This window comes from Choristoneura fumiferana, chromosome 7 (genome assembly GCF_025370935.1).
Source record: "Choristoneura fumiferana chromosome 7, NRCan_CFum_1, whole genome shotgun sequence".
NCBI lineage: Eukaryota > Metazoa > Arthropoda > Insecta > Lepidoptera > Tortricidae > Choristoneura > Choristoneura fumiferana.
The window spans coordinates 9,677,079-9,690,888 of NC_133478.1; the positions used below are offsets into that span (position 1 = coordinate 9,677,079).

General features: G+C 39.4%; 1 protein-coding gene and 1 pseudogene across 1 annotated transcript in view; one reads left to right on the forward strand and one right to left on the reverse strand.

Annotated features, from left to right (window-relative positions):
• Positions 1-1,487, reverse strand: part of LOC141429919 (uncharacterized) — a 16,856-nt gene extending 15,369 nt beyond the window's left edge. The window contains exon 1 of the mRNA XM_074090479.1: positions 1,269-1,487. Coding sequence (XP_073946580.1) covers positions 1,269-1,487 — 219 coding nt within the window. The remainder of the gene's footprint in view (positions 1-1,268) is intronic.
• A 6,512-nt stretch (positions 1,488-7,999) lies between these two features.
• On the forward strand, positions 8,000-13,803 carry LOC141429677 (uncharacterized; annotated as a pseudogene).
• Positions 13,804-13,810: the final 7 nt, after the last annotated feature.

Below are 13,810 nucleotides of genomic sequence, written 5' to 3' on the forward strand. Positions count from 1 at the left end.
GTTTTTGTAGCACATATATTAAACTACATTTAACCTCTTAGGTATTTTGTATTTCTGAGATCCTTTAACTACTGATTAAATACAAGTCTTTAGTTTCGGATGTTCTCAGCTTGCGAGCCGGCGAGCGAGAGACGTCAAAAATCGGAAAACATCATGACGGCCGCCCGCGCATAGTGGCGGTGCGGCTTCCGGCTAGGGATGAGCCGTGCCAACAATTAGAGTTCGCCTACAATCGCCACAATACTCCCCATTAATAAAGATAAAAAGATGAAGGTAGGTTGGCCAGTATGGTTAAGAATTATAAGTTTAGTTTATTGGGAAATTTAACCCGACGACCTTGCCCTGGTAGTTTGAGTTGTTGAAGGTGTGAAGATAGGTGGACCTACAGGTGAGTTCGGTGGTGTAGCAACAACCGGAGTGGAACAGCACTGGAGTAGCAGGGGCAGGTGCAGACACAGGTAAGTCGTTATTTTCAGGTGAGGTGGCGTTGGGTGGTGTGGAATCCGATTCAGGTATGCTGGCTTGATGTTATTGATTGATACAACACGCGAGAGTACCGTTTATGATAACTGTAAAGAATTTTCTTTCTTCGTGACGCGGTATGGACCTTCGTAGGGCATTGTAGACCAACTTTGTTAAATTTTTTGATAAAGACATGAGTTGCTGTTCTCAGGTCCTTATGCATGAAATATGGATGCTTCGCGTGTGAAGATGGGGGATTGGAGCAAGGCGATGGAATGCTGATCTTAGTGAAGACACGAAGGTTATTTCTGATGGAACTGTTGATGGTTGAGGTGATATGAAATTCTCCCGGTAGTCTGATGTCTGACCAAATATCATTTCTGCTGGGTAGCGTCTATGTCTTCTTTGTAAACAGGCGCGGAGGCCCATCATGGCCACAGGTAGGTTGTCTGAATGAAACATTATTAAGACAGTTCAGAGCGGCTTTAAGCTGTTTGTGGAGCGTTCGACAATCCATGAAGATGGATGGTAGGCAGTGGTGTGATGTGCTGGAAACCACACAGTCGAGACAGGGATGAAAGAGCTCGGATTGGAACTGTCGGCCTTTGATCTGTGGTATACGAATGGTAATGCCATATCGGCATATTCATCCGGAGAACAATTTGTGTGCAACAGTCTCTGCTTCTATGTTTCGTATGGGTATACTTCCGGCAGTCTTGAGAATCGATCCACGACTGTCAGGAGGTATCTGTAGTCGCGGGATGGAGGCAGCGGTCCTACTAGGTCGACGTCGGATGTGGTCGAACCTGGTGTTCGGTAGGCAAATGTTCCAGGTGGTGGGACGTTTGTGACGGTTGATCTTGGCTGCTTGGCAAGCGAGGCAGGAACGCGTCCATGTTTTGCAATCTTTGTTTATTCCTGGCCAGATGTATTTGTCCGACAGCAACTTCGTGTCGCTCTGATCCGGGGTGCGGCAAGACCATGTGATGCTTTGAAGACTTGTGCTCTGAGTGGTGCAGGTACATACGGTCTGACTGAGGTGGTAGAAATTGCCGTGCCAACATTAGAGTTCGCCTACAATCGCCACACTAGCTTCTGCCCGTGACTCGTCTGCTTAAAAATCGTTTATCATTATCCCGCGGGATCTATGCAACATTCCGGGATGAAAACTATCATGTCCTTTCCAGTATCTCGAACTATTTTCATACCAAATTTCAATTAAATTGATTCAGCGGTTTAAGTGTGAAGTGGTACTTAACAGACAGACAGACATACTTCGCGACCTTCGCGTTTATAATATTAGTAAGGATAAATCAGTGAGAAGCCGTCTTTGCGTCCAGAGCTCATATTGTCTAACGCACTTGAAATTACAATTGTTTTAAGTACTTACCACTTCTTTCTCTCATACGGTATAGGAAGGGTAGAAAGAGATGGTGAAGGGGATAATGAGCACGCGCGCTAGTCATTACTAGCTCAAACACTCAAAACTTATCTCGTGGCGTGCCAATGAGACCAATAGGTTGGAATGGCAATAAAAAAAGTGTCTGATTTTTTTAAGTTGCATTTCAAATACATAATATTAAGGGTTAATTTTTATACAATGTCGAGGAACTAAGTATATACCTATATAATTAAGGGTAAAAAGTATCTACCGCTGGTTTTCTGTACCACACGCAAAACCGCACATGGGCAGTGTTGAGCAATGATAAAGTGGCTGCTATCGACACGGCTCGCGACGGTCGACCAGCCAGCTGCCTAATAATGCTCGCACGATTCCTTGTAAGTCATATGCAGTGGCAGGTACCTACTTGTTTATGCATTGGGTATTGATAAGTTCCGACTCTACTTCTTTCGAAGTTCTTCTGAGTCTGCGCTCTTGACAGAGCGGTCGTGATCGTCTGTTGAGGTATGGTAAGTATCTAAAGTTTATGACAGCATTTTTGATACAACCGGAGTTCTCCTGCACGCTCCGTGGGTGGGAGTGGAGTGGACCAAGTACCTTACTTGCTTTTTACAACATCTACGAGAAGAGATACGATACGGGATCCGAGCACTACGTTCTTTCGAATATAACTATAAAACTAAAGCCTAAAGAATGTGTATAAGTTGATAGATAATTTAGCTACATGTTTTGTCAAAGGACCATGAAAAATATTAATGAAAACTGTGTTAATAATGTGTATCGTCCTCACTACGTAGATCCATTTTTGCCTCTTTTAGACCTATACCTAACTCTGACCCGCTAGTAGCTGCCATTACAGACTTTTAAGGTAGATTTGGCATTAATCTGAAAGGTTATATCATAAATAATTTTAATCTTGCACCTATACCTAGTAAGCACTAACCAAAATGAAACTTTCTTGAAATTTTCCGCATCAGGGACAACAAGCAAAACAAATTGATTTTCAGTACAGTCACACCGACTCAGCACCCAGAGCTGACACTTTCTCCGTCAACAATGACAAACGTAAAGAGCCATCAATCGTACATAGTCGTCACCTTTTTAAACTAACGCCTGAGGGCTGTATGCACCATCAATAGATAGAGTCAAAATATTATTTTTTCTTTTTTTTCGACTGGATGGCAAACGATCAAGTGGGTCTCCTGGTGGTAAGAGATCACCACCGCCCATAAACATCTGCAACACCTACCTAAAGGCCTAAGATGGGATACCTCAAGTGCCAGTAATTTCACCGGCCGTCTTACTCTCTGTTTAATATGGGTAACTGACGACAGTTCCGTATCCCACGTATCCCACGACAATCCCACATGGAGGAATAGTATCTTAAATATTGTAGATAGACAAATTTACTGAAAGAAGACTTCATTTTAATTTCTAAAAGAATTTAAACTGCATTCAAAGACTTTTGAATAATCCCCTGTCTGAACCGGGAATCAAATGCGCCAAGCAAAGGCGCCAAATGGTAAAAAATAATATGCATAATTTTATGATAGCGATCAAAAGGCTTAACCTTAAGGATTTTTTTTTCGAAATAACATTGTAAAAAGTAATAAAAGGAAGACCATGAAATTTTACATTAAAAATTACAGGAAAATTACTGCAGGTGTTTTTTTTTCACCGTTTGGAGGGTTCGTTTCCCAGTTTGGACAGGGGATTATTCAAAAATCTTTGAATGCAGTTTAGTTTGTTTTTAAAATCAAAATGAAGTCTTAGTTATTTTTTAATAAAAGCTAAGTACTCAGTATTAACCTGATAATACTTATTATTCCTCCGCAAAAATGTATATAAAGCTTATGCAAAGAAATCCAAATACCGGGTGGGCCCTGTAACAGGGTAAAAAATTAAAACACAGGTTCTGCTACTCAAATGGAACTACTTTAGTTCTGCAACTTACAAAAATTAAGTAATTTCATCATTATGATTATTATAAACAAATTACTTAAAGGGTATTTTCAATGTACGGCATCAAATAGCTTAAATGACATCGCCTGTCACGTAACAAAATGACGGATTTCGCAATACATTGCTTGTCCAATTAAACTATAATTTTAATCACAATACAAATTATTTTCAAAAGTTGTAGAACTAAATTAGCTCAAGATGAAGAGTGGAAGCTGTGGTTTAATTTTTTGCTCCTGTTACAGGGCCCACCTTGTATACAAATAGACAGCGGTTCGCACTCGACGGTCTAACTAGACTTTTTGACCGGAACCAAATTACATCATTGCAAACGTCACGTCTCTCATTTCTAAACAAAACACTGAAGATAATGTTATGATTAAAAGAGCTCAATTATTACCATGAACAATACTGTTTGTCTTTAGTTATTATTTAGATTTGAATGAGCCATTCACAACAAAGCATTCATTTGACCACTTTGTTACTTCTAAACACAATGACATTTTCGAGACATGAGACGAATAGGAACGTCACTCAAATATGAGCACGCTTTCATTAAGATTATACGACCTTATTAAAACCATCTCTCAAAACGAAGGGAATCTAAACAAAAGAGCGCCAAAATAGACCACTGTTAAAAAATTGATATCGCGATGAATCAATCAAGAAAACAGTAAAAGATGTCTAACGTAACATCAGAGAACCAAAAGAAAGAATTACTACTTTAAGTCTCACATCGTCATAAGTCAAAATATATATGCATGGGAAAAAAATGTGAGTTGACATTCAATAAACGATAAAAATTGTCATTTGAAAACTGTAACACACAACGATAGACAAACCCCTGTTATGTTAGTTCTGTGTCTGGCAAAGTCCGAATTACCGCCTTAAATATACAAATATGTTAAATTAACATTAGCTTACCAAGCGTTAACGATTAAAGGGGAAATTCTTATCAAAAGCCACTCTACATTCAACGCTGCTGAATAATTCAACTTTACAAATGATTTAATTCCTCCTGTGACATCTTTAGTCGGGGGCCAATGAACTACGAGATTGTACGTAAACGTGCGGATTACGCATGCGTTAAACAGCAAGGCAAAAGTGAGCATTAGAAAAGATGTAGGATGCGTCAAGCGCACAGCACGGGCTAATTTTAATGTCGCACTCGCAGCCGGTACGCAGCCATTTTATAGCCTTTAGCCTGCCAGTATCAGTGTTCCTTTTGCATCGCTTACTAGTATAATGCCGTCTCATGCACGCTTTGTAATATGACATTACAATACACATGAATTTAGTTCGCGGTATGCTTAAGAGTCTTAACGTAACAGGTCCTTGGTCTCAAAAAAATAAAAAGAAGATTATGAATTTTTAGTATTGATGTTAGTGCTAAGTTCTTGAAGGTTGCAGGAATTATTTTTCATACCAAAAAGTAGGATACGTTACAAACTACTTAAGGGGGATTATTTTAGGCACCCCATTTGGCATTAAGGCTTGAAAACAAAAACAAAATCCGTTATCAATTAAGTGTTGAAATACAGTTATCAAGAATTAATGTCATCACGTACTTTTGACCCTGATCTTCCTCGCGTTATCTTTTTACAGAACAATAGTGTTCTTTCCCACGTTTTTGTGCGCTGTACGTGGCTCATCTTGAGTCATACCGCGTAATGATAATGATCCTCATAAGTGATTATTATCTTCTTGTGATCATTATGGGTTACTTGTTCAACTAGTTATTTGTATCGGCAGTTCGAATTCAATCGCTTCTTTAACATACACGTACCTACCGCACTGTTTCAAAACGAATGATCAAACTACGAATCTCAAGGTTGACTTATTATGTTTCGTATAATTATAACAATGCATTCGAATTTCAATGTATGCAAAATCGCGTGTCGTTACAAAATTACTGGCCTAAAACTGGCTCAAAACGCTAGAAGTCATTTAATAATGCCACTAAAACGATTTAAAATTAAAACAGCCTGCATAACATAAAGTTTGGAACATGCAATGAACTCACATAGAACATTACTCGTTATTTACGACTGGTATGTCTCCGGGCAGATATGAGCAAATAAACAGCTGTTCAGGCAGGAAGCTTGGCTCGGTCGCGGTAACAAAACTAACTGCAGGATTTACATGCACTTCGCGTGATATTGGAGCGCTAAACTTATTAAGGTGTAGTTTGTGGCTTCCCGCCAAAGTGAAATAAAAGAGAAGTACATAGAGCTTCGTGGTGCCGAGCTGGCGATATTTTACGCCTTGCCTATTTGATAACATAATCTTATTGCAAATATGCCAAAGTAGGTACTTACTAACAATAAGTTACCTACTTCCTAAAATATTTTTATACTCAAGGTGGGAGGTGCCTATTATTAATCGTCTGGCGGAAAATAAACAAAAGCTGACAAGCCGCCAGTTTTTATAAAAGATAATTAAGTAGGTACAAACGTTCATTCTCGGACGTGTGTGGGAACCATTCATACATCTACCGTAGTATAACCCATTGCTCGGCCAACACCATTCAATTAGTTAAAGTTCTACAAGTATTGCACGCTTGCTTTGCATAAGAATTGGCGACACGGATGCAGTTAGTAAACAATGATCACAATAGCGTTCAAATCCGTTGTTGTATTGTTTCAAACGGCGCCAATCCACTCTCCACCATTAAAACCAAACTGACCATGCTTTTAAATGGGGAATAAAATCACAGTATATTTTACTTTACAGCTAACGTAGCATTTATGTGACAATGTTGACGGGCTGGCTTTTCTCACATAATTTTACAAACGTGGTTGGTCATCGTTCATAGCTAATAGATCTATATCTACGCTGTCATTTCTCAAACTTCTAAATAATCCTTAACAATGCCCGTGGCGAACCAACGCTCACTAAATTTGCATTTGAATGTGGCTTTGATATTACACACGCAAAATAGGTGTTATTGTTTCTTGTACTCACATGTTTGCAGTTTTATAAACGCCCAGATAAAAATATTTCACATGTGCAGAAGCAATAACTGCAACTGCTAATAAGCAATTTCAGTGTTCTACCCAATTTCCCGCCGAAGTGGTGCGCGAAGAGATTTCTCTATCATAACGCCTGTGGAAGTCATTATTCGAAGAAAGTCCTTTTCTACTTGATTGTCTTTCTTTTTAATGGATACAGTGGTATGCGATCGTACATTAAGATAAATCGGATATTATTATAGAGCGTATAATACGAGTATAAGTAGAGCTGCGGTAGTCGAGATTGAAATTGATTTTATGGTACGCAAGCGAGCAATGCTACATCAAAGGTGATTGACCACAGGGAAAGCTATGGTTAAGTAGCTAATATAATAAAATTGAATAAATAAGGAACTAAACGATCATACAGAATTAAGTTTAGTGTATTAGGATTGATCAGTTCAGTGAAATTGTTTTCTCAGATTTGCTTATAGATTAAGTAGGTGTGTTGCTACTTGTTGTGAGTTTATTATATTGATAAAACAAGTTTTTTTTATTTTGAATTTTGAAACTGTCCTTGTATTTTACAGCATCGTTACCTTTGCAAGCATGTTGTAATTAATATTTAGCAAGTAGCTCACTTTTGAAAATCGCTTGCTCACTGCTTCATATCCATCGAACAGACTTAAAAGTGATCACGTAAAGTTCCATAACTCGCTACTGTCCAAAACGGCATCACTGAGTACGAGTTTATGACTGAGTTTATATTTTTCTCTAGTTTTTCCGCTACCAACAGTGCACGTCACAATAAATAAATATCACGGGACAGTGACACCAATTGACGTAGTCCCGAAGTAAGAAAAACTTGTGTTATAGTTAGGTACTTTCGAACATAATTATAATTGCCAGCAATGTACCTACAGCAAAGTAAATTGACAGGAATAATCAAAGTACCTATCTGTCGGCTGTCTGTAATTTACACTTACTTGTCAATTTACTTAGCTGTACAATATAACTTTGTTATAAATTTAACAAAGTCTGAAGTTTGGTTTATTAATTAAATAAACGTCATGGATAAGTTACAGAAATACTTTACTGTGACCCCCCTTAAGAAAAACCTGGCTACGGGTAACATACTGTATGCTAGCTAGCTAACTTGCAGAACCCGCCCTCCTTCCAATCCACATACAATTTCTGAGTTTTGAATTTTCCTTGTTGCAGATAAAGAGAATGTCCCAGTGAGCAATGGACACGCTAACGTGGCTGTCGCTGGGGCTGCAGCTGGCGGCGTTGTGCTCGATCGTGGGCGCGCTGCTGCTGTATCTTCTGCGGAAGGTCCGCGTGGCGGAGGTGCTGCCAGCGGACAGCGCCAAGACCGTGCTCGTCACCTCCGTTGACACCGCGCTGGGATTGCAGGTACCCATCAGCTGCAGAAAAAGCCGTGGTGGCCTAGTGCAGCGGTTCTTAACCTTTTTGGCTGGCAACCCAATAAAACCGAAAGTATTTATATAAATATAATTGGAACTTGTGACCTAAAAATACCGCTAAAATTGACGTCATTATAAAATAATTGAATATATATATTTAGCACGTGATTTAATTTAGAGAAATTTCGCGATTCATTCCAAAACCATACGCGACCCTAATTCGAGGTTAAGAAACGCTGGGCTAGTTGTTTCACCTATGGACTCTGAAGCAGAGTATCGTGGATCCAAACCTCTGCTCGCACCTCTGAGTCCTTCGAAATTCATGTGCGAAATTACATTTGAAACGAGCTTCACAGTGAAAGAAAACATCGTGAAGCTGCATAAACCTGCGAAGCAATTCAGTGGTGTGTGTGAACTTCCCCATCCGCACTGGACCCGCGTGGGAACTACGGCCAAAGCCCTCTCATTCTGCCTGTGCCCAGCGGTGGGACGTATATAGGCTGGGATGGTGATCAGCTGCAGCAGCGGTCGGCAAATTTTTGGCAAGCATGCGTGCTGGGGTCAATTCCCCCCCCCCATACCAAGGTAGACAGCATAATGAACGCCTATCATCCCAGCCTACATACGTTCCGCTGCTGGGCCAGACCTCATTGAGAGTTGCCACACGGGCCCAGTGTGGATTGGGAACACACACCATTGAATTACTTCGCAGGTTTATGCAGGTTCACGATGTTTTACTTCACTGCTCGTGGCAAATTTCAAATGTAATTTCGCACATGAATTTCGAAAAACTAAGAGGTGCGAGTCGGGATTTGAACCCATTATTCTCTGCTTGAGAGGCCACAGGTCTAACCACTTGGCCACCACGGCTCAATGCACGCCTATGTGTTCGATTAAACAGAGACAGCATCACAGATATCCGTGTGTCGTTAAAACAACAGGAACTTAACTTAGATTGATGCAACAGGTCCTGAATTTCACAAATTTTGACCATGGCAGGTAATAGTGGCAAATTGAAATTCGCACATGGAATCAAAAACTGTCCTAACTCCAAATTCGAGGCTTTTTGAGTTAAGTTCTGTATACTTGCTTGTTGAGTTGTTGCTTCTGTGTGCTGATCGGGGTAGAATAACGCCACCCTCTTCCTTCCGAGGCGTAGTAGAAGGCGACGAAGGAATTTCTTTCCCGCCTGGATTTCACCATACCACCACCTCAGCAAAATTCACGGCCACTTTCTTTTAAATTTTTAAACTTAACGCTATAGCATACCCTCCCTTCATTAAAAGCGCCAAATTTTTAGTTAGGACAGTTTTTGATTTCATGTGCGAATATGTAAAAGGCCGCACTTGTTCATAATCTTGATGATAACATTTTAGTTGAATCTAATTGAATTTGGGTGGCTAAGTATTTGGTGTACCTATGTTAGCTTCCAGGTTTGTAGTTTCAATTCGTAGAATAGTTCTCAAAAGCTCGCATAATATTTATTTATGAAGGTATGTAAGACATTTATTTATAAAACAGTCACGAGCCGCGGGTTAGGTACCTACAGCATACATTCAACGTTGCCGATAACCCCAACGCTCCTCTGTGGCCGGCCGTTAAAGCTTTTCAGAGGAGCAGCAGAAAAACGCTAAAAAAATATGACCTATATGAGCTTTTTTATTTTTAGACGAATTATCTAAATATAAAGACTTGGCACGTTTTTAAAGCATGTTTCAATAGGATTATAGACTTACCGTTATCTGTACGGGTAAATTTTATCTTTAATTTCTTATTACTCGTATTTATCCAACAGGCTACTTTTGAACGAGAAATTCTTGCTTATTTATTTCGGGATGCGGGTGATGCCGGAAACAACTCCTAACGATTTTGATGAAATTGATGTGGGAGTTTACGGGGTGAAAAGTCGATCTAGCTGGGTTTTATCTGTGGGAAAACAAAGCAAGCGAAACTCGGTCACCGAGGCACCTTAACTAAAGCCAACGAGAAGAGATAATTTATATCATGAGACAGAAAGGGAGCGAAATACTAATAATGACGAATCATGCAGAAAAAGATGAAGTATTATTTGCATAACAAAGAGAATATTTACAATACAATTTAAGTAGCATAAGAGAAAATAACAAAAACTATAGAATAGAAAATTAAACAAGTGGTAGGTAGATACCAACAAGGCAATGGGCTAATTCGCAACTTACCGGCTAGGTGCATAAGCAGGCGTGTAGTGTAGCCATGCAAGATTTCAATTAAGAAATGCACCGGAAATTGTAAGGCAACCGTTATTAAGGCATTACAGCATTGCAGTCTGGTGACTAGGCGGGCTTAGTGTAACTTACCTGCCAGGGCTTCTACTTAACATAAATACTATAGGTAATAAATACACAGCTTATAGATGTAACTTAACACGATCAATTTAAGCATCTTTGTAGTTACATCAGACAGGCGTTTTAAGGTAAAGCCAGACGAGCGTCATTTTTTGAGTCGTGAGCCGCATATTTTCGGTCGCGTAATTTGCAGCATTCGGTTTTATACAAAAGTCCAGTTTGTGCCACACGGCGACCGAAAATAAGTTGACTCCCGCCACTCAGGACTCAAAAAATTACGCTCGTCTGGCTTCGCCCTGAAGCGCTTTATCTTACCTACTTGACATTAGCAGCGGCTACATAAAATGAACTAACTTAGAAAAGTTGAAAACCCCTGACATTATCATTTTAAAATTCAATATCTCAAAAACGGCGCTGAATCGATTTTTATCAAACATAGCTAAGAACCCCCGCAAGACCTCAGTCATCTTCGCTCTAAGTAAAATCAACATTGATTCAAATAAGCAATTTTTTTGCATTACAAGTTAGGCCAGGTAATTTGCAAATATATTCTTCAATAATCCACCAAAATTTATCACTGCGACAATAAAGTTTTATAGAAAATAATCTTTATTAATTCTGTAAAAATCAGGCGAAATTGCTATAAGCCCATTTACTTCATAATGTACTAGTTTTATTTATGTTCTTTGTAACACATGAAAAATCCACTTATTTTTTTTAAAGGAACTTCATATTTTCAAAAGTAAAAATTAAACGATAGCGTGGCATAAAATGTAAGTATAGTTAAGGTTTAGGTGCTTTGAGACTTTATGTACTTATTTTTGCTGCTAATGTTACTCGTATATCGGTTTAACAAAAATACGTTATTTCCAATCATATTTATTGTTGGATTTTAAATGATAACTATTTAAAGTTTAATTTTATTTTTTCCCTAATAGAAATTAGATGTATTACGAAATAATCACTTGTGTTTTTTTTTTCTAATTTCCTGTTTGTTATATTGGTGAATTCAGCTCGGGTCTAAAAACTGAATAATTCAAAATATTTAGACCGTAAATTTACTGATAATTTTTTGTCAAAAAAAAAAATACTATTTTAGGGTAAAAATTTTTTTTTACCATCTGGAGCCAAATTTTATACCAAAAATTAGCCTTATATCCGAATTATTTCCAAAAAAACTGTGAATGACCAGGCTACAGGGATACTTGCTTTCACGAACAAAAATTTTGAGAGGTACGATGCCACAGCTACAGACAGACTGATAGCCATTGGAATCAAATATAACACCGCTCTTTTTGAGGCGAAGGTTAAAAATAGGCAACTTTATACATGTAATACTTAATAGGTAGGTACATTTTGTTTAAAAAAATAATAATCATAGACCATAAAGTTACCCCTTGGGATGGAGATTTACCCTATCGTTGGCACCCTTCTAATAACTGTCATAATTATTCACTTGAATTACTTAATCACTATGATGGCGATGGTAAAATACTGTGAAAAAAAATGGGTGCTAATATATGTGCCAATCATCGGACCACTTTATTCAACACGATTGTTATATTTTAGTGAAGTGTCTAACTGCTAAAGTAATTTTACTTCAGCTAACAAAGTTTTTAATAAGTTTTGTACACAAAACAAAACATCCTTAATTGGTCTACGTTCTATGAATATAAACGCAAAGTAGGTACCAAAACTTGAATACCTTTTAACATAACCTTTTACTGGAAACATGTTCTGAATAACAGCCTTTACTTTTCAAAGCGAAAATATTTCACCAATAGGTAGTCACTTATTATGTAGGTAGGTATTGTAAGTAAAGCTTACCCAATTTTGTTTCCTAGTCGGTTTTGACTCAAGCCACTTCTATTGTGTTGGCCGAGGGCTGCAGTTGTTTGCCTTTCATGTGCCCTTAAATGACTATAATTAGGCAATATTGTTTGAAAACTGCTCAAACACAGACACTTTAGGACAGGATAAGGAGGTAGGATGTAGGTCCAATTAGGTAAGTCCAACTTCCAGAAGGAGGTCAATCGTCGAATCCAACTCGGGTGGGCAGCTTTTGGGAAACTCCGCAATGTCTTCTCGTCCAAAATTCCTCAGTGCCTTAAGACGAAACTCTTTAACCAATGTGTGTTGCCTGACAGTGATGAGATGTCATATGGATCCGAGACGAGGTGCTTTACTATAGGCCTTATAAATAGGCTCAGAGTTGCTCAGCGAGCTATACTTGGGGTTTCTCTATGGGAGCGAATCAGAAATGAGAGATACGTAGAAGAACAAGGGTCACCGTCACCGACATAGCCAAGCGAATTAGCTCGTTGAACTGGCTATGGGCATGCCATATAGCACGGAGAACAGATTGACGGATGACCTGGTTAACGATGGATGCAGGCCGCTGCCAACCGAAGTGACTTGAGGTCTATGGGGGAGGCCATATCAGCAGTGGACGTCCTACGGCAGAGATGATGATGAATATGATGATGAAGGATGTAAGTTAGGTAAGGCTAAGGCACTGTCCAGCCTTTTTGACAGTTAAGCCGACGAGTTATGTGAACGATACAATAATCTCTGATATGCATAGTGGTTCATGTTTTTTTAACTTGTCATGAATATTAAACTTGCTCAGACAGACCATTTACAATTTGCTTGTGGGCCCCATTGTGACCACTGGGTCACAAGGGCCCACAGTGGCCTGCAATTTGACAAACCATGATGTACCTAAGGCATGTACCTACTGTTAAACAGATCACTTAACATATTTTCTGGAATGACAGCATTTCAGCATTCATCTCCTGAATTGAAAGCACATTTTATTATTATGAACCAAATATCACAAAGCTTGTGAACCAAGTATATTTAAACACGTCCACTTTGCTTAGCTGTATTTGATTATTCTGATACAGATATCGCTACACACCGAACTAACTTGAACCCCATTCTTCATCAGATCGCAACTTACCTAAGCGGTCGCGGGTGGCGTGTAATCGCAGGCTGCCGCCAAGGCGGTCTGGGGGCGCGCTTGGCGGAGTCTTGGCTGCAGGCCCACGTGGCTGCACACCTGAAGACGAGCCCCGCCAAGGCTGGCTACCCTGGAGCTGGATGTGGCAAGAGAGGATCTCCTTGAGGAGGCGGTTAGAGCTACAACTCAGCGCTTACCGGCTGGTGAACATGGTGAGTTACTATACCTATGCAGGAATTGTTGGTTACCAAGATCCTTGGGGCTACTTTAAGGTTGTCATTACGGCTGTCTTTCGTTATGGGCGAGATAAGAAATAATCTATC